General features: G+C 35.0%; 1 protein-coding gene across 1 annotated transcript in view; it reads right to left on the minus strand.

Moving 5' to 3' along the window:
• The window catches only part of KCNT2 (potassium sodium-activated channel subfamily T member 2), a 418,728-nt gene that overhangs the window by 152,097 nt on the left and 244,798 nt on the right, over positions 1 to 21,833 (minus strand). Inside the window, exon 13 of the mRNA XM_070384415.1 lies at positions 18,259 to 18,367. Coding sequence (XP_070240516.1) covers positions 18,259 to 18,367 — 109 coding nt within the window. The remainder of the gene's footprint in view (positions 1 to 18,258; positions 18,368 to 21,833) is intronic.

Below are 21,833 nucleotides of genomic sequence, written 5' to 3' on the forward strand. Positions count from 1 at the left end.
ATCTTTTATGTTTTCTGCATTGGCAGCCAGGTTCTTTACCACTAGCGCCATCACTTGAGTTGAGCTGAATTTAGGACACCCAACTGGTGTTGCAGAGAATTGCTTTGTGTGGAGGTAAAACACACACACATTTATGGACCAGAAGTGTCAGAAATGAAGTGTTCTGCATGATAAGTAAAGGAGGCTCACAGTAGAGAAACACAGGAGGGCTTTAGGTTTCTTTTTTTTTTTTTTCACTATTTCGTACATTTTTGCTTATTTTTACTCTACAGAGTTACAGTATTATTTTTCTACATGCTTAATAGATCTTTTAAGTTTTTAAATCATGCAAGATAAGTGAATATCTAAGCAACTATGAATATATTCATTAACTGGGACTTCCCAGGGGGCACAGTTGGTAAAGAATCTGTCTGCCAATGCAGGTGACCTGGGTTCCCTCTCTGGGTCGGTAAGATCCCCTGGAGAAAGGGATGGCAACCCACTCCAGTAGTCTTGCCTGGATAATCCCATGGATGCAAGAGCCTGGTGAGCTACAGTCTATGGGGTTGCACAGAGTCAGACACAACTGAGCGACTAACACTTTCACTTTTCTTTTCTGCATTCTGCATTTCTCAAGGAGTTATTAGTAATTTGTTATCTAGTTAAAAATTTACACCTTTACTTAAAACTTTCATTAGCCTCTTACTGCTTGTCCAGCAGCAATCTAATTGTTTAGTAAAGCTTAATTAACAATCCCACACACAACATACACGTATGAGCGTGTGCACAGTATGTTCTCACACAGTACGATCTGAGAGAATGTTAGATTAAATAAACATCCCATTATAATATTTGCTCTCTCCACTAGTTAGCAATACTAGTATTAGGATCTCATTCTTTTGGGGGTAAAATTGTGCTTTATGAGATTTTTCTATAAAGAAGTAACTATTTCAGCAATGGGGATAATATATCAAATCATAAAGCTTTCTAAATTAAAACATGATTGGGATCATGAGTTTTCATGTTCAGGGAGTATGGAAAGGCTCAGGGAGGAGGATTCTAAGGTTATAATTCAAGGTCTCTGTAGAAAGAATAAGCTCAATTCAGGTGCTATTCTTGGAAGGAAAGCAAATGCACATTCTGGTTATTAAAGAGTTGTTTGTTGCTGTTCAGTTGCTAAGTCATGTCCAACTCTGCAATCCCATGGACTGTAGCCCACCAGGTTCCTCCGTCCATGGGATTTCTCAGGCAAGAATACTGGAAAAGTGGGTAGCCATTTCCTTCTCCAGTGGATCTTCCTGACCCAGAGATAGAATCTGTGTCTCCTATATTGACAGGAGGATTCTTAACCATTGAACCAACCACCAGGAAAGCCCTCTTAAAGGGTTAGAGGTAAAGGAAATTAGAAAATCTGCCATTGAAATAGACAGCTAGTCCATCTTAGGCTTCCCAGGTGGCTCAGTGTTAAAGAATCTGCCCGCCAATACAGAAGATGTGGGTTGGATCCCTGGGTTGGAAAGATCCTCTGGAGAAGGAAATGGCAACTCTCTCTAGTATTCTTGCCTGGAGAACCCATGTACAGAGGAGCCTGGCAGGCTACAGTCCATGGGTTCAATAAAGAGTCGGACAACGTGAAACACATACACACATCCCTGGTGTACCATGACTTCCTGGAACAATTTGTCGCTCACAATATGACCCAATAAAAATGTTTTGAATAAGTAAGTAAGAATAAAAGAATATGTACCAGGTCTTCTTTATGAAACATTCAGAACAAGAAACTACTTTACAGACTGAGAATCCTATGTCTAGGATATGATAGAATATGCCTGGCACTATCCTAATACAGAAGGAAAACACTTCTCTGATTTTCAAAACTATGAAACTGAGTCTTTGAGACATATACAACTATAAGAAAACTGATGGACAAAAGCACAAAGATGCTTTGACTTAATTAAATTATAAATGGTCTCCAAGTAAACGGCTTGAAATCCCTAATGGTCAACAGCAACTACCCAAGCTCAAAGAGAACAAGCAGGAAATATGATTTGGTCCATATATTAAACTTGCAAAAGTCACAGAAATGAAACACAAATATGTGATTGATATTTTATTAGGAGGAGCAAAATACAAGAATGCATTTAACTTAAACATAATCTACACCAATGTAATTTTAAAAAATGTGATTGAGTGGGCCAAGGCTATATAAGAAGCTAACATTCCGAGAAGTTATGTGATATCAAAGGTACATAGAAGTGCTTTGTACTATCCATACCATGCTTCTGTTAATCTAAAATTACTCCTATAAAAAAATTGAAAAGCAAATGCAATAAAAAATAAAATATTGATTTCACCTCTTAGAGGTGAAAATGTTATCCTGTGTATGTAACAGGAATGTCATTCTTAGAAAAAACATGCTTATGTAAAAGAGTGTGTATGTGTTATTGTGTGTGTGTGTGTGTGTGTGTGTGTACACAGAGAGAAGATTAAGTAAATGTGCGAAAATGTTCATCACTGAATATAAATGGGGGCAACACAGATTTTCACTGTATAATTTTTAAGCTATGTTATGTTTGATTTTTACAAAGTGAAAAATAGTTTGAAAAAAGAAACAAACAAAAAATAAAGAACTTCAAATTGTGCTGAGTTTGAACATGGCCTTACGTTAAGTGGTTTCTGATAATCTTCACAATAAGATAAAAAATCAGAAAAATTATTTCCATCTAAAAATGGAGAATTTTCAAAGTTTTGGTAATTCATCTTTTGAGACTTAAGAATTCAAAGCATTATGTTCTTAAGTAGGCTGTAAGAATAAAGTTTAACATGGTGTTTATGTGGGTGTGTATGGGAAATGAAGAAATTATTCAGCATGAAAATCTCACACCTCACCATTTGGTAAAAGCCAAGCCTTGCACATACATATGTTATTTAGAAACAGCTAAGATAATTTCCAATATTTATATTGCTTGGAAATATTTTTTCATTTTCCTTTTGTGAAGAAGAAATTGAGGCACTGGAGTATCTGGTGCTTCAGTAAAAAATTTATAGTGGCTGAACTTTTAGTAAAATCATTTCCATAAGATGTGTGTGTGTGTGTGTGTGTGTGTGATTTTAAACATATTGTTTTTATAATGGTAGCTGTTCATGATTATCTACTATAAGAAAAATATGTTTATAAAGTATTATCAATGATATTGTTAAAAACAATTTTCTTTTTGCCTATTTTAACTTTGTTTGCAATTAAAAAAAATTTTTTTTAATACCCCAGGGATAACTCCTACAGCCCCAGTATAATGAATCATTCTTCTAGGCGTGCTTCAGCAGCAGAGGAGAAAGTATTTTATTCACTCAACTCTTTACTACTACACTCTGATTCTTCCTTTCACTCATGAACTTAAAATCTGCTACTTAGAGAATATCAGCATCAAAGCATGGGAAATAAAATTCATAGAAAATCCACTAATCATTTACAAATTGAGTTTTATGTTCCTCTCTCCTACAAATTTATGTACAAACTTATGTGTACATTCTTGACTCCTATTTGTGGGTAAAATTTATCAATTTGATTTTTATGCCTTCTTATATTTGTTAAATGAAGTGGGAAATTTCCAAAGAACCCAGTAGTTGAAAGAAATTAGTTGATAAAGAAAAAGGAATTGAATGGTCACAGATGATGTAGCACTTTATTTGCAGGAGGGAGTCTTGAGTGGGAACATAAATCTAGCAATTAGTTTATGCATGTAATAAGGGTTCATCTCACACTGATTTTCTGAGCAGTTTCATCTGACCAGGAGACAAGCAGCAATGAGTTTAGATTCAGTTGAAAAACTGAAGAGTACAGTTCATTCTTTAAGTTCATTCAAGGCTTTTTAGTTAAACGGTTCTTTTCCTAGTAAAGTACATTTTTTTTCCTTGTCTGTTTGTTTTGGTTTTGTGTGTGTGTGTGTGTGTGTATGTGTGTGTTTTAATGAGTTTTGGAATGTACAGTGAAGAAAAAGATATATATATATATATATATATCCAGAAACACATCTGAAACCTGAATTACTATAACGTTTTGCCTTTTTCATCACAGTTTTGTCACTAGGGAGATACAATTTACGAAGAGCTTAACAATGTGGAGGCATAATCTTTTTTCCAGGTAATTTCAGATCAGATATTTGACCTTGGAGAGGCTTTACTGGAATTGCTAGTCCCACAAGAGGCTCACAGAGAAGACAAGATGTTCTGAAACCACATATTTCTATTAGTCATAGCTAGGGAACACTGCCATTACCTCTTCCTATGTTTCAGTACCAATTGCCACTTCTAAAAAAGAAGAGCATTGATAAAATTATTTCTCACAGGAAAAAAGATTTAACACAACCAAAGCTATATCACCACTCAATTTTTCATCTACAGAGATTGACAAAAAATAATGCACTAGAGTCGTTTTAAAAATAATGATGTTGTAATAGAATGCTGTCATCAATATACTGAAAGGAAACAATTGACTTTAGGCTGACATCAGAGGTATGAAGATGCTGCTGCTTACTACAATACACAAATGACAATCATTATGGCAAATATGATGGGAATATGAGAGCAGCAATAAGCTTAGAGATACAATTTGTAAATACTCAGGAAGAAACGGAAAAGGAGAGTTTTAAGACAGCCTAAGCAAAACGTGATAATGGAATGGACAAGGGTTGTGTCAGTGGATAAGTCTGAGATATTCAGGAAGCGTAACCTTCCAGCACCTGATGGACTGGATACAAAGAATAGAAGAGTGGATTTTGCATGGGTTTGTGGCTTATGTTCTAAGCATATGCTGCTGGGAAGAATGTGGAGAAACAGACTCTAGATATATTAATTTTGAGATAGTTATGAGAAACCTAACAGGAGATACTGACTAGTTAGTGGAACAAGACAGGAGTTCAAAGTGGATATTTAAAGGGGAACTATCGGTTCAATTTTGGAAATCATAAATGGATGAACTCCCTAATGAAAAGGCATTCTAGGAAAAAAAAAATTCTTTTCAATTTTCTTGTAGAGAATCTTATGTAAATAGTGGCGATTTCGTTTCTCTTTTTCCAATGCTTATTCCTTCTATTTATTTTTGTAGCCTTATTGCACTCATCAGGGTTTCTAGGACAACACTGAGTACATGTGGTTTTGGTATGCACCCTTATTTGTACCTAATTTTAAAGAAAGCTCTCAATATATGATCATTAAATATTTGTTTTCCTCTAGGTTATTTTGTAGATAAGTTGCCTTATGTTAAGAAGTTCCTTACTTGTAGCTTCCTAGCATTTTTTTAATTTCCTTTTTAAAAAAATCTTGACTGGATGTTGAATTCTCTCTCAAATGCTTATTTTTTTTTTGTATCTACTGAAGCAATAATATTATTCTCCTTTAAAATGATGATCTATTTCTAGAATAATTTTAACCTGGTGACAATATATTATTTTTTAATATATTACTTTGACTTGCTAACATATTTTCTATAATTTTTCAACTATGTTAATCAATCAAATTTTTCTCTAATTATCATTTCCCATAATTTGCTTAATAAGTTATGATTCAAGTTTGTATAATCCCATAATCCTATTCTCTGGAAAATATGCAAAAACTGAAAATAATGTGACTGGAATATTGGATTTTTATTCCAATCCCAAAGAAAGGCAGTGCCAAAGAATGCTCAAACTACGGCACACTTGCACTCATCTCACACGTTAGCAAACTAATGCTCATAATTCCCCAAGTCAGTACCTGAACCGTGAACTTCCAGATGTTCAAGCTGGATTTAGAAAAGGCAGAGGAACCAGAGATCAAATTGCCAATATCCATTGGATCACTGAAAAAGCAAGAGAGTTCCAGAAAAACATCTACTTCTGCTTTATTGACTATGCCAAAGCCTTTGACTGTCTGGACGGCAACAAACTGTGGAAAATTCTGAAAGAGATGGGAATACCAGACTACTTGACCTGCCTTCTGAGAAGTCTCTATGCAGGTCAGGAAGCAACAGTTAGAACTGGACATGGAACAACAGACTGGTTCCAAATAGGAAAAGGAGCACGTCAAGGCTGTATATTGTCACCCTGCTTATTTAACTTATATGCAGAGTACATCATGAGAAACGGTAGGCTGAAAGAAGCACAAGCTGGAATCACGATTGCTGGGAGAAATATCAATAATCTCAGATATGCAGATGACACCACCTTTCTTGCAGAAGGTGAAGAATAACTAAAGAGCCTCTTGATGAAAGTGAAAGAAAAGAGTGAAAAAGTTGGCTTAAAACTCAACATTCAGAAAACTAAGATCATGGCGTTTGGTCCCATCACTTCATGGTAAATAGATGGGGAAGCAAGGGAAACAGTGAAAGACTGTATTATTTGGGGCTCCAAAATCACTGCAGATGGTGACTGCAACCATGAAATTAAAAGATGCTTGCTCCTTGGAAGAAAAGTTATGACCAATCTAGACAACATATTAAAAAGCAGAGACATTACTTTGACAACAAAGGTCCATCTAGTCAAAGCTATGTTTTTTTAAGTAGTCATGTATGGATGGGAGAAGGCAATGGCAATCCACTCCAGTATTCTTGCCTGGAGAATCCCAGGGACAGAGGAGCCTGGTGGGCTGCTGTCTATGGGGTCACACAGAGTTAGACATGACTGACACGACGTAGCAGCAGCAGCAGCAGCAACAGCATGTATGGATGTGAGCGTTGGACTATAAAGAAAGCTGAATGCTGAAAAATTGATGCTTTTGAACTGTGGTGTTGGAGAAGGCTCTTGAGAGTCCCTTGGACTGGACTGCAAGGAGATGCAACCAGTCCATCCTAAAGAAAATCAGTTCTGATTATTCACTGGACCGACTGATGCTGAATATTTTGGCCATCTGATGCAAAGAACTGACTCATTTGAAAAGACCCTGATGCTGGGAAGGATTGAGGTGGGAGGAGAAGTGGAAGACAGAGGATGAGATAGTTGGATGGCATCACTGACTCAATGGACAGGAGGAGTCTGAGTAAACTCCGGGAGTTGGTGATGGACAAGGAGGCATGGCGTGCTGCAGTCCATGAGGTCCCAGAGAGTTGGACATGACGGAGCCACTAAAATAAACTGAACCGAACTGAATAAACACTTTGTAAAGCGTCATGGAAAACCCTTAGTTACTTTTGCTGGAGACAATGATAATACAGAAGTGTTAAGAGAATGAGACATTGGTACTCAAGATTTATGATAATCATCAATTTGATAAATACTAATTACTAATACTAATACTAAATACTAATTACTAGTGGCTGATGTTTTTGATGATTCTTTTTTAAATCATAACAACTCTAAGATATAGTTTCTCTTATTACTCTCACTGTACATATTGAAAAACTTTAGTTTGGGAGGTTGAGAAATCTGACATCATATAGTCCTTATACAGTAGAAGAAAAATTTGACTGAAGTCAGTCTTATTCCAGAATTTGCAATATTTATCTTTTCACTTTGACAAATTTATTATAAAAATGGACAAACTGCTGAAGGATTTTCTCTTATAAACCAGTTTGAGTTTATTTTCTTCTTGGGAATTTATGGTGATTAAACAAAATATCTGTGAAGAATATTTTTATTCTACTTGACTCTCGTTACAATTTGTACTTGGGCTTATATTCAGAAATCTTTTATTGTAACTCTTATTCTGGGTAGGATTTTGTTCTTTCTAACTCTAGGCTCACTATTTAACTTCATCTCTTGCTGATATGAGTAGGAGCATATATTTTCTAATGCTGAAATCATGTCCATATGGAATTTCCTTCTGTGAATCTGATCAAAGTGTAGATGCTAATTGCATTTATAACTGTTATAATAATTCATATAATAATTCATTTAAATATAGTGTAACAGTTCCATAATTTAATGAATATCTATAGTCATTTTGTTCAGGAGAAAGTGATCCACAAATTACACAATTGATATATCTGCGTAAAGTACTAGTTGCTAGGTTGCTAAACTGTTTTTGCTTTCTAATAGTTTCTATACATGTAAGTTGAATTTTGAAGTTTCTGTCTTTCAAATTTTAAAAACATGGGTTTACTTTTGAAAAATACATCAATGACTGTCAGGGTATGAGTTCCACAATTTAAGGGAATTGATGGTAATTAAATAAGTGGAAATAAAAATATGCTTTGTATCTTGTGATAACTAAAATCATGCCATTTAATACCTGTGAAACTACAAGGACAAAATATAATCAATAACAAGTAAATATGTTTTAATATTAAAATGATTATTATTTTATTACAAACAGTATTCATTATCTATTGCTATATAACAAATGACTCCAAAACTTATTGACTTAAACATTTCATTTCTCGAAATTCTGTGGGTCAGCATGACTTCTGTCATTGGCTGATAGGTGAGTTGGGAGCATCAACAGATGCCAAAAATGAGAAATATTGAGATAAAGTATTAGGATAGAATTTTAAAACAATCCATTCATTTCAATGGATTTATCGAGAAAACAGCAAAGTAACAACTTGAAAGAGAATCAGTGGTTGATGGGTGAGTTGGGAACCAGTGAGGTGGGGTGCCTGGGATGGATAAGTCTCACTTTCCATGGGATTTTTCATCCTTGGAAAGAATAAATCAGATTCTTCATATATAGTCTCTGGGCCATGTTCCAACCAAAGGCAAGCAGAGCCTGGATGGCCTTTCAAGGCTTTGTTTTTAAAGTCACACAATGTATTAACAGTTTTTGTCACAGTATATTCGTCAAAGCAAGTGACCAGACAGCCCATATTCAAAGGTGGGGAAGTATACTGTGCCTCCTTGGGGAAGAAGCTGCAATGTGGAATCAAAATGGGCCACAGACACAGGGGGCATGGCTCACTGGAGGCCATTATTTTAACAACTTACAACACCAACTCAATGACAGTTTGATGCAACGTCTTTTGAAAGGTTAAGTCCATAATTGCTTTAACCTCATGCTGAGATATAAAACATATTATTTTTGGTTTGAGAGTCTCATATATCACCTCAAACTGCTTTTTATGGCACTTTAATGAAATCAAGGTGCTTTTATCTTTTCCAAATATAAAAAGGGTGCCTCCAAGATAGTGTAAGCTCATTACATAAAAGAATGAAGATATTATTAAAAGGAATTTCAGCAGATGCCATAAATGAGAAATACTGAGATACATTATTGGGATAGAATTTTAAAACAGTCCTTTCATTTCAATGGATTTATCTAAATAATAGCCAAATAAGAATGTGAAAGAGAATACATTCAAATAGTCTTTGTAATTTTTTGTTTGTAAAAATAGGCTATTTTGATAGTGAGTTTGGTCTGTTTGTGAGCACATCAATGGCTTGCTAAAGAGAAAAACCAAAATCTGCTCTGAATTTCAGTTACAGCATATTCAAAAGCACAACTTGTCTTCTCAAACTACATATTGTTTTGAGATCCACATTCAATATCCATTTATTGAATACCTAATATGTCTCAGATATCACTTATTTCACCATTACTGCTAGTTTTAACCAATGAAAAGACATAATATTATTATGGCCACTTAACAGAAGAAAAATATAGCAGCCAAACTACTCATCTGCTGGGCTAAAGTGTACATAGTGGCACTCAAATTTAAATTCATATATTAAGAACCTTCATTCGTTCTGTGTCCACTGCTACCTTCCTAAAATTTCATCATATCAAGTCATTATTAGGTAGGAAAACTTTGCAAAAATACTGCTTTTCCTAAATAATAAAAATAAGGCAGCTTAGTTACAAAAGCTTTTGAGATAAATAATTGGCATTTCCTGAATGTTAATAACAAATGTTACTGGCACTAGCTGTAGTACTTCATATTTATTTTTCCATTTTATTAAAAAGTCTGCAAAGAAGGTACTATTTTTTTTTCCCCATAAGTGTCAGTTTTATTTGACAGTGTAGTACAGAGCTAAGGCACAAACTAGCTGTTTCCAAGGGTTAGAGGGGCAGTGGTGCAGATGGGAAGCAAGCCCTCTTGGGCGCTGGGCCCAGCGGCAGCCTTCTTGGCTAGAGGCTGTGCCTCAGTCCTGAGCCCCAGCAAACCAAAGGCTGTGTTGAAGAGGTTGATAGGTGTGGAATCATCAGTGATGAGGGTTGATTTTAGACCCAGGATCTGGAGCAATTGTTTTGGTTTTTCTTGGTGCCCTGTAAATAAATTCTTCGGTACCATTTTTCTAGATTTCATACATATATATATGTTAGAATACGATATCTATCTTTCTATATCTGACTTACTTCACTCTGTATAATAGGCTTTAGGTTCATCCACCTCATTAGAACTGACTCAAATGTGCTCCTTTTATGGCTGAGTAATATTCCATTGTGTATATGTATCATTACTTCTTTAACCATTCATCTGTTGATGGACATCTAGGTTGCTTCCATGTTCTAGCTATTGTAAATAGTCCTGCACTGAATAATGTGATACATGTGTCTTTTTCAATTTTGGTTTCCTCAGGGTATATGCCTAGGAGTGGGATTGCTGGGTCACATGGTGGTTTTATTCCCAGTTTGAAAGGAATCTCTATACTGTCTTCCATAGTGACTGTATCAATTTATATTCCCACCAACAGAGAAGAGTGTTCCCTTTTCTTCACACCCTCTCCAGCATTTGTTGTTTATAGAATTCATGATGGCCATTCTGACTAGTGTGAGGTGATACCTCATTGTAAGTTTGACCTGCATTTCTTTAATGATGAGCAATGTTGAGCATCTTTTCATGAGTTTGTTATCCATCTGTATGTCTTCTTTGGAGAACTGTCTGTTTAGGTCTTTTTCCCACTTTTTGACTGGGTTCTTTGTTTTCCTGGTATTCAGTTGTATGAGCTACTTGTATATTTTAGAAATTGATCCTCTCTTGTTTCATTTGCTATTATTTTCTGCCATTCTGAGGGTTGTCTCTTCACCTTGCTTATAGTTTCCTTTGCTGTGCAAAAGCTTTTAAGTTTAACCAGGTCCCACCTATTTACTTTTGTTTTTATTTCCATTACTCTAGGAAGTGGATCATAGAGGATCTTGCTTTGATTTATGTCATAGAATGTTCTGCCTATGTTTTCCTCTAAGAGTTTTATAGTTTCTGATCTTACATTTAGGTCTTTAATCCACTTTGAGTTTATCTTTGGGTATGGTGTTAGGAAGTGTTCTAATTTCATTCTTTTACGTGGAGCTGTCCAGTTTTCCCAGCATCATTTATTGAAGAGGCTGTCTTTGCCCCATTGTATATTCTTGCCTCGTTTGTCAAAAATATGGCACCATAGGTGCATGGGTTTATTTCTGGGTTTTCTATCTTCTTCCATGGGTATACTGTTCTGTTTTTTTGCCAGTACCATACTGTATTGATGACTGTAGCTTCACAGTATTATTTGAAATCAGGAAGCTTGATTCCTCCAGCTCCATTCTTCTTTCTCAAGACTGCTTTGGCTATTTGGGGTCTTTTCTGTTCCCATATGAATGTGAAATTTTTTCTAGTTCTGTGAAAAATGCCATTGGTAATTTGATAGGGATCACATTGAATCTGTAGATTGCATTTGGTAATATAGTCATTTTCAACAGTATTGATTCTTCCTACCCAGCAACATGGAATATCTCTCCATCTGTTTTGCCATCTTTGATTTCTTTCATTAATGTCTTATAATTTTCTGTGTACAGTTCTTTTATCTCCTTAGGTAAGTTTATTCCTAGGTATCTATTTCTTCTTCTTGCAATGGTGAATGGGATTGATTCCTTAATTTCTCTTTCTGATTTTTCATTCTTATATAGAAATGCAAGTGATTTCTGTGTATTGATTTTGTATCCTGCAGCTTTGCTCAATTCACCAATTAGCTTTAGCAATTTTCTGATACTGTCTTTAGGGTTCTCTATGTACAGTATCACGTCATCTGCAAACAGTGAGAGCGTTACTTATTTTCTGATCTGGATTCCTTTTATTTCTTTTTATTTTCTATGATTGCTATAGCTAGGACTTCCAAAACTATGTTGAATAATATAGGTGAAAGTCGACACTCTTGTCTTGTTCCTGATCTTAGGGGGAATGTTTTCAGTTTTTACCCATTGAGAATAATGTTTGCTGTAGGCTTATTATGTATGGCCTTTACTATGTTGAGGTAGGTTCCTTCTATGCCCATTTTTTGAAGAGTTTTAATCATAAATGGGTGCTGAATTTTGTCAAAGGCTTTTTCTGCATCGATTGAGACTATCATATGGTTTTTACCTTTCAATTTGTTAATATGGCATATCACATTGATTGATTTGTTTATATTGAAGAATCCTTGCACCCCTGGAATAAACCCAGATTGATCATGGTGTATGAGCTTTTTGATGTGTTGCTGAATTCTGTTTGCCAAAATATGGCTGAGGATTTTTGCATCTATGTTCCTCAGTGATATTGAGCTGTAGTTTTCTTTATTTGTGTTGTCATTGCCTGGTTTTGGTATCGGGGTGATGGGTCTTGTAGAATGAGTTTGTAAGTGTTCCTTCCTCTGCAATTTTTTGAAAGAGTTTTAGAAGGACAGGGCTTAGTTCTTCTCTAAATGTTCGATAGAATTCTCCTGTGAAGCCATGGGGTCCTTGGCTTTTGTTTTTGGGGAGATTTTTTTTCAAAGCTTCAATTCCAGTGCTTGTAATTCAGTTGTTGATAATTTCTTTCTGGTTCAGAACTTTACTAAGAATCTCTCCATTTCTTCCAGGTTATCCGTTTTATTGTCATATACTTGTCCATAATAGTCTCTTATAATCCTTTGTATTTCTGCATTGTCTGTTGTAACCTCTCCTTTTTCACTTTTAATTTTGTTGATTTGGTTCTACTCTCTTTTTTTCTTGATGAGTCTGGCTAAAGATTTGCCAATTTTGTTTATCTTCTCAAAGAACCAGCCTTTAGTTTTATTAATCTTTACCTTTGTTTCTTTCATTTCTTTTTCATTTATTTCTGCTCAGATATTTATGATTCCTTTCCTTCTACTTTTTTTTGTTGTTGTTGTTCTTTTTCCAGTTGTTTTAGGTGTCTGTTTAATGTTTTTCTTGTTTCATGAGGTAGGATTGTATTGCTACAAACTTCCTTCTTAGAACTGCTTTTGCTGCATTCCATAGGTTTTGAGTTGTATTTTCATTGTCATTTGTTTCTAGAAATTTTTTCATTTACTGTTTGATTTTTTCAGTAACCTGTTGATTATTTAGAAACATGCTGCCTTAATCTCCATGTGTTTCTGTTTCTTACAGTTTTTTTTTTTTCCCCCTTGTAATTGATGTCTAGTCTCATAGCATTGTGGTCAGAGAAGATGCTTGATACAATCTCAATTTTCTTAAGTTTACTGAGGTTTGACTTGTGACCCAAGATGTGGTCTATCCTGGAGAATGTTTCATGTGCATTTGAGAAGAAGGTGTATTCTTCTGCATTTGGATTGAAGATACTGAAGATATCAATGAGATCCATTTCATCTAATGTATCTTTTAAGACTTGCATTTCCTTATTAATTTTCTGTTTTGATGATCTGTTCATTGATGTGAGTGGGGTGTTAAAGTCTCCTACTAATATTGTGTTTCTGTCAATTTCTCCTTTGATGTCTGTTACTGTTTGTCTTTATGTATTGAGGTGCTCCTATGTTGGGTGCATAGATATTTACAATTGTTATGTCTTCTTCTTGGACTGATCCCTTTATCGTTATGTAGTGTTCTTCCCTATCTTCTTTATTTTAAGGTCTATTTTTTCTGACACAAGGATTGGTACTCCAGCTCTCTTTTGCTTCCAACTTGCAAGGAATATATTTTTCCATCCTCTCATTTTCAGTCCATATGTGTGTTTAGGTCTGAAGTGGGTTTCTTGTAGACAGCATATATATGGGACGTGCTTTTGTATCCATTCAGCCAGGCTGTGTTTTTTGGTTGGAGCATTTAATCCACTTACATTTAAAGTAATTATTGATATATATGTTCCTATTGCCATTTTCTTAATTGTTTGGGATTGATTTTGTAGATCTTTTTCTACTCATATTTCTTGGCTACAAAGTCCTTTTAACATTTGTGTAAACCTGGTTTGGTGGTACTGAATTCTCTTGACTTTTGTTTGTCTGAAAAACTTTTTACTTCTCCATCAATTGTGAATTAAATCCTTGCTGTGTATAGTAATCTTGGTTGTAGATTTTTCCCTTTCAGTACTTTAAATATATCCTGCCATTCCCTTCTGGCCTTCAGAGTTTCTGCTGAAAGATCAGCTATTAAACATATGGGGTTTCCCTTGTATGTTACTTGTTGCTTCTCCCTTGCTGTTTTTAATATTCTTTCTTTGTGCTTAGTCTTTCTTAGTTTGATTAGTATGTGTCTTGGCATTTCTCCTTGGATTTATCCTGTATGGGACTCTTTGCACCTCCTGTACTTGATTGACTATTTCCTTTTCCATGTTGGGGAAACTTTCAACTATAATCTCTTCAAAAATTTTCTCATACCCTTTCTTTTCTCTTCTTCTGAGACCCCTATAATTCAAATGTTGGTGTGTTTGATTTGGTCCTAAAGGTCTCTGAGACTATGCTCAGTTCTTTTCTTTTTTTTTTTTTTCTTTATTCTGCTCTTCAGAAGTTAATTCCACCACTACATCTTCCAGCTCACTGATTTATTCTTCTGCTTCAGATATTCTGCTATTTATTCCTTTTAGAGTGTTTTTAATTTCAGTAATTGTGTTGTTTGTCTCTGTATGTTTATTCTTTAATCCTTCTAGGTCTTTGTTAATTGATTCTTGCATTTTCTCCATTCTGTTTTCAAGGTTTTTGATCATCTTTACTATCATTATTCTGAAATTTTTTAGGTAGTGTACCTATTTCCTCTTCATTTATTTGGACTTCTGTGTTTCTAGTTTGTTCCTTCATTTGTGTAGTATTTCTCTGCCTTTTTATTATTATTATTATTTTAGTGTATTGTGTTTGAGGTCTTCTTTTCCCAAGCTTCAAGGCTGAATTCTTTCTTCTTTTTGTTTTCTGCCCTCCTAAGGTTGGTCTCAGTGGTTTGTGTAAGCTTTGCATAGGGAGAGATTTGTGCTGAGTTTTTTTGTTTGTTTGTTTTTCCTCTGATGGGCAAGGCTGAGTGAGGTGGTAATCCTGTCTGCTGATGATTGGGTTTGTATTTTTGTTTTGTTTGTTGTTTAGATGAGGTTTCTTGCACAGGGTGCTACTGGTCGTGGGGTGATATTGGGCCTTGTATTCAAGTGGTTTCTTTTGTGTGAGTTCTTAGTATTTGATACTCCCTAGGGTCAGTTCTCTGGTAGTGTAGGGTCCTGGAGTCAGTGCTCCTACTCCAAAGGCTCAGGGCTTGATCTCTGACAAGGATGAATTCAGCTGTAGGGTTGGAGGTACACTGACTGGATTAAATTTCTACAGCCTGGTTTCCTCCTAACATTTAATTTACACACTTTCCATCATGAGGTAAGAAATGTGATGTCTGAAGTTCCAAATCTCTGCTCTGCTCCCAGCTATGAGCACCTCCTCCTCTGCCGTTCACTGCCTGGTGATCCTCCCTCTCAGCTGGGCCGACTGTCTGGCTCCCACCACTGGGGCTACTCTGGCAAGAGGCCCGGGTGCACCCTTGTCCTCCAGCAGACCTCCTCATCTTCCTCGTCTTCCCTGCTCAGGCCTCCCCCTCTGGTCTGTTTGCCCTGCCCACCCCTGGGAACTTCAGCTCCAGTGTGGGCCCACTGCCTGTTGTTTTTAATTTTTGATTTAGGAAACAAGTTTAAAGAAGCCCTGGCACCATCCAAAATCATTTACATGCTCAGAATCTCTCATTAGTCCTTTAAAAATATTCTTTAAAACATATTTTAAAATGCCACCAGAGACCAAATTGCTAACATCCGCTGGATCATGGAAAAAGGAAGAGAGTTCCAGAAAAACATCTATTTTTGCTTTATTGACTATGCCAAAGCCTTTGACTGTGTGAATCACAATAAACTGTGGAAAATTCTGAAAGAGATAGGAATACCAGACCACCTGACCTGCCTCTTGAGAAATCTGTATGCAGCTCAGGAAGCAACAGTTAGAACTGGACATGGAAAAGTAGACTAGTTCCAAATAGGAAAAGGAGTATGTCAAGGCTGTATATTGTCACCCTGCTTATTTAAAATATATACAGAATACATCATGAAAAATGCTGGGCTGGAAGAAACACAAGTTGGAATTAAGATTGCCGGCAGAAATATCAGTAACCTCAGATATGCAGATGACACCACCCTTATGGCAGAAAGTGAAGAGGAACTAAAAAGCCTCTTGATGAAAGTGAAAGTGGAGAGAAAAACTTGGCTTAAAGCTCAACATTCAGAAAACGAAGATCATGGCATCTGGTCCCATCAGTTCATGGGAAAGAGATGGGGAAACAGTGGAAACAGTGTCAGACTTTATTTTGGGGGGCTCCAAAATCACTGCAGATGGTGATTGCAGTCTTGAAATTAAAAGATGCTTACTCCTTGGAAGGAAAGTTAGAACCAACCTAGATAGCATATTGAAAAGCAGAGACATTACTTTGCCAACAAAGGTCCGTCTAGTCAAGGCTATGGTTTTTCCAGTGGTCATATATGGATGTAAGAGTTGGATTGTGAAGAAAGCTGAGTGTCAAAGAATTGATGCTTTTTTTTTTAATTTAAATTTATTTATTTTAATTGTTGAACTGTGGTGTTGGAGAAGACTCTTGAGAGTCCCTTAGACTGCAAGGAGATTCGATCAGTCCATTCTAAAGGAGATCAGTCCTGGGTGTTCTTTGGAAGGACTAATGCTAAAGCTGAAACTCCAATACTTTGGCCACCTCATGAGAAGAGTTGAGTCATTGGAAAAGACCTTGATGCTGGGAGGGATTGGGGGCAGGAGGAGAAGGGGACGACAGAGGATGAGATAGTTGGATGGCATCACTGACTTGATGGACATGAGTTTGAGTGAACTCCTGGAGTTGGTGATGGACAGGGAGGCCGGGCATGCTGCAATTCATGGGATTGCAAAGAGTCAGACACAACTGAGCGACTGAACTGAACTGAACTGAAAATGCCACCAAAGTTGAGAGTCATTGCTTTATTTCCCATACTTCTTTAGAAAAAAATGATGTCATTAGTAGGAAGACTAAAAGATGACTCAGAACAAACTGAATAGCAATAATTTTATAGTACTCTTATCACTACTTTTTTTTAATTTATTTTTTAAATATAAATTTATTTATTTTAATTAGAGGTTAATTACTTTACAATATCACTACTTTAAAACTTCTTAGTGTTTATAAGTGTTAGTCACTCAGTTGTGTCTGACTCTTTGCAATTCCATGGACTGTGGCCAGCCAAGCTCCATGATCCATGGAATTCTCAAGGCAAGAATAGTGAAGTGGACAGCCATCCCATTCTCCAGGGGGATCTTCCTGACCCAGCTATTGAACCTAGGTCTCCTGCATTTCAGGCAGATTCTTTACCATCTGAGCCACCAAGGAAGCCCAGTGTTTGTAAAATTTCATTTAAATATCATATACTAATAGATAAGCATTGTAAGATGTGTGAATCTTCTGAAGGAAATACATTTTGCAAATACATACTTAAAATGATTTAGTTTTTAAAGACTTTTGACGTTTCAGACCATTAAGGTTAAATTTTATTTTTTTTAAAAAGTTTCTTATATTTGAAGAAAAAAAAAGTACATAAATTATCTCTGGATCAAAATTAGTTCCTCCAGAAGCACTTAGGAAATGATACAGTACCATTTTATTGTTCAATATTCTAATAGTTTAAAGTATAATCTCATGTGGATAATTATTTTAAAAGCAGCACTTGTATGAAAAATTCACATGTATCTTTTTCTTGAATTGTTTTCAATATCTACCCTCAAATTAAATCTATTTAAATTATCTGAATACATTATATTATTCTATTCTATAGTAAGTTTATATGTATATAAAATAACATATATAGCAAAGTGTTATCTATCTACATATATATATAACATTTGAAACTTGTGTCTATATTTCATACTCAACTATCAGAGCTAATCTAATTAAGCTTACTAGGGTGTTCAGCAAGTTCAGTTACCAAAATCACCAAGTTATATAAATAAGTAAGGACTTAACACAAAGATTTACATTTTAAAGTGAATTAATTCTCTTATAACAAGTAGATGATAAAAATAAATCCTGTTCTACAGAAACATGGGTATAATAAACTACCACTAACTTCAGAAGCATAACTCTTACAATGACAATAAGAATTTAAGGAAAGGTTTAAAGGATCTCATTTGAAGTCAAACTTACCAGCAAATTTGATATGGAATTTATTTTCAGGCTTTAAGATCTGGACATACAAAGGGCAATTTGGAGCAAAATCTTTTACAGCCCATGCTCTTAAAATTGTTTGGTGATCCTGAAATGATAAAACCCAAAATATCATGAGATGAACTGAAAGTATTATAATATTAAGTAAAATTTGTCAATCAGTGTGTGAAATGGTCACATCTACAGTTTAAAACTAAGCATATGAAATCATTCATTGAGAGTTCTTACTATTAAAGATAAGATAACTTGCTATTTTATGGTGGTGGTTTAGTCACTAAGTCATGTCTGATTCTTGTGATCCCATGAATTGTAGCCCACCAGGCTCCCCTGTCTATGGGATTTTCCAGGCAAGAATACTGAAATGGGTTGCAATTTCCTTCTCCAGGATATCTTCCAGACCCAGGAATTGAAACTGGGTCTCCTGCACTGCAGGCAGATTCTTTACCAACTGAGTTATGAGAGAAGCCCAATTTCTATAAAAGAGATCAACAATACATAATTCAATTAGTACTAATTGTCAACACTTAGAAATTAGCAGAGATTAAGAGGAATGTCTTTGACAAGCATAAAAATAATTTTCCCAGAAAATAATTAAGGGGTAGAAACCTTCAGAAATGTGGCAAAATTGAGTTTGTAATAATAGTTTCCATGGGAAAAAGATGGATGTAAAATAATTTTAACATAGATTGTAAAAGGGCAGTGACTGCAGAGACCATTTGTGAGAACACATTAGTTTACTTTTTATATGGCAGTAAAGATAAAAGAATTTTGACTTTGTGTGTATTGGAAGAAATCAATAACTTTCAGATATTAAAAAAGTAACAGAAAAGTTTTTTTTTTTTTTTTTAAGAAATGCTAAGATTGAGAAAGGAAGTGAATATCATGCTTACCATGAAATCTTACATATAGTATCACCCCATAGCTGATTTAACTGAATAAATCAGTTTGATTTAATTGAATAAATCAAAGCAAATTACAACTGTCCTTCGGTTTCCAGGACTCTCTATGCATAACAAAATATGAGGATGCTCAAATTCTTCATATAAAATGGTACAGTATTTCTTAAAGGAAATCAACCCTGAATATTCATTAGAAGGACTGATGCTGAAGCGCCAATACTTTGGCTGCCTGATGCGAAGAGCTGACTCATCGCAAAAGACCTTGCTGGGAATATTGAAGGCAGGAGAAGAGGGCAACTGAGGATGAGTTGGTTAGACAGCATCACTGACTCAATGGACATGAGTTTGAGAACACTCTGGGAGGTAGTGAAGGACAGGGAAGCCTGACATGCTGCAATTCATGGGATCACAAAGAGTTAGATACAAGTTAGGTCACTGAACAACAATTTGCATATAACCTATGCACCACCTCCCAAATACTGTGAATCATCTCTAGATTACTTATAATATTTAGTACAATGTAAATACGATGTTAATAGTTGCTGCCAGCCAGTAAATTCAAATTTTGCTTTTTGAAAATTTCTGGAATTTCTTTTTCAAATATTTTGATCCAAACTTAGTTGAATCCAAGGATGCAGAACCCTCAGATACAAAGGGATGACTGTATTAGAAAAATTCTCTAATGTTAGCTACATTCTATTTATTTACTTTTTTACTAAAGTATAGTTGATATACAACATTATGTAAGTTACAAGTGTAAAATATAGTGAGTCACAATTTTTAAAGATTTGTATCTCATCTGTAGTTATTATGAGACATTGACTATATTGCCTGTGTTGTACATATATCCTTGTAGCTTATTTTATACCCAATAGCTTGTACCACTTAACCCTACCCTGAAATTGCCCCTCCTTCACTGCCTCTCCCTACTGGTAACCCTACCTTATTCTCAATAAATATTATTCTTTTTTTGTTATATTCACAGCCTGTTGTATTATTTAGATTCCATATATAATGATATCATAAAGTATTTGTCTTTGTTTGACTTATTTACTGAGTACAACACCCTCCAAGTCCATCTATGTTGTTGCAAAAGGTAAATTTTCATTCTTTTTATGACAAATTTTCATCTTTTCATTTATGTGTGTGTATATATATATATATATATATATATATATATACCACATCTTCTTTATCTTTTCATTTGTTGTTAGATACTTGGGTGCTCTATATCCTGGCAATTATAAATATTGCTTTTATGAAAAGTGGGATGCAGGTGTAATCTTCAATTAGTGTTTTTGTTTCTTTCAGATATATACCCAGGAGTGGAACTGCTAGGTCATATGGTAGTTCTATTTTTAGTTTTTTGAGAAACTTTCATACTGTTTTTGACAGTGGCTGCACCAATTTACATTCCCACCAACAACGTACAAGGATTCCATTTTTTTTCACATCCTCGCCAACAATTATTATTTATATTCTTTTTGATAATAGCCATTCTGACAGGTGTGGGTGATATGTCATTGTGATTTTGATTTGCATTTCCCTGATGATCAGTGTTATTGAATAACTTTTCATGCTGCTGTTGGCTATCTGCATACTCTCTAGCCAAAGAAATAAGATGAGAAAACAAAATAAAAGAAACCAAATTGGAAATAAAGTGGCAAAACTTACTGTTTGCAAATAACCTGATACTCTACATAGAAAATCCTAAAGATGCCACCAGAAAATGACTCTAGCTCATCAATGAATCTAATAATGTTTCAGGATACAAAATGAATATACAGAAATCTGTTGCTTTCCTATACACTAATAACAAAATATCAGAAAAACAAATTAAGGAAATAATCTCATTTATCATCACATCAAAAGGAATAAAATATCTAGGAATAAACGTCCTTAAGAAGGTAAAAGACTTGTACTCTGAAAACTACACGATGCTGATGAAAGAAAGTGTAAATCATACAGATGAAAAGATATATTGTATTCTCAGATTGGAAGAATTAATATTATTAAAATGACTGTAATCTCCAAGGCAATCTATAGATTCAGTGCAACCCCTATCAAAATACCAATGGCGTTTTTAACAAAGCTAGAATAAATAACTTTAAAATTTGCATGAATACTAATGATCCCAAATATTCAAGACTATCTTGAGAAAGAAAAACAAAACTGGAGGAATCACACTCTCTGTCTTCAGATTATACTACAAACTAGAGTAATCAAACCAGTACAGTACTGGCACAAAAACAGATTCATAGATCAATGGAACAGAATAGAGATCCAAGAGATAAACTCACATACATATGGTCAATTAATAGACATCAAAGGGGGAAAATATATACAAAAGATAAAAGACAGTCTCTTCAACAAGCAGTGCTGGGAAAACTGGATAGTTACATTTGAAAGAATGAAATTGGAACATTCTCTACCACTAAACACAAAAATAAGCTCAAAATGGATTAAGACCTAAATGGAAGACCAGCAACCATAACACTCCTGAACAAAAACATAGGCAAAACATTCTTTGACAATAAATTGTAGTAATTGTTTTGGATCTATTTCCTAAAATGAATGAAATAAAAGCAAAAACAAACAAATGGGACCTAAACTTAAAAGCTTTTGCACAGCAAAGGAAACCATTGGCAAAATAAA

The sequence above is a fragment of the Bos mutus genome, chromosome 16 (assembly GCF_027580195.1).
Source record: "Bos mutus isolate GX-2022 chromosome 16, NWIPB_WYAK_1.1, whole genome shotgun sequence".
NCBI classification, from domain to species: domain Eukaryota; kingdom Metazoa; phylum Chordata; class Mammalia; order Artiodactyla; family Bovidae; genus Bos; species Bos mutus.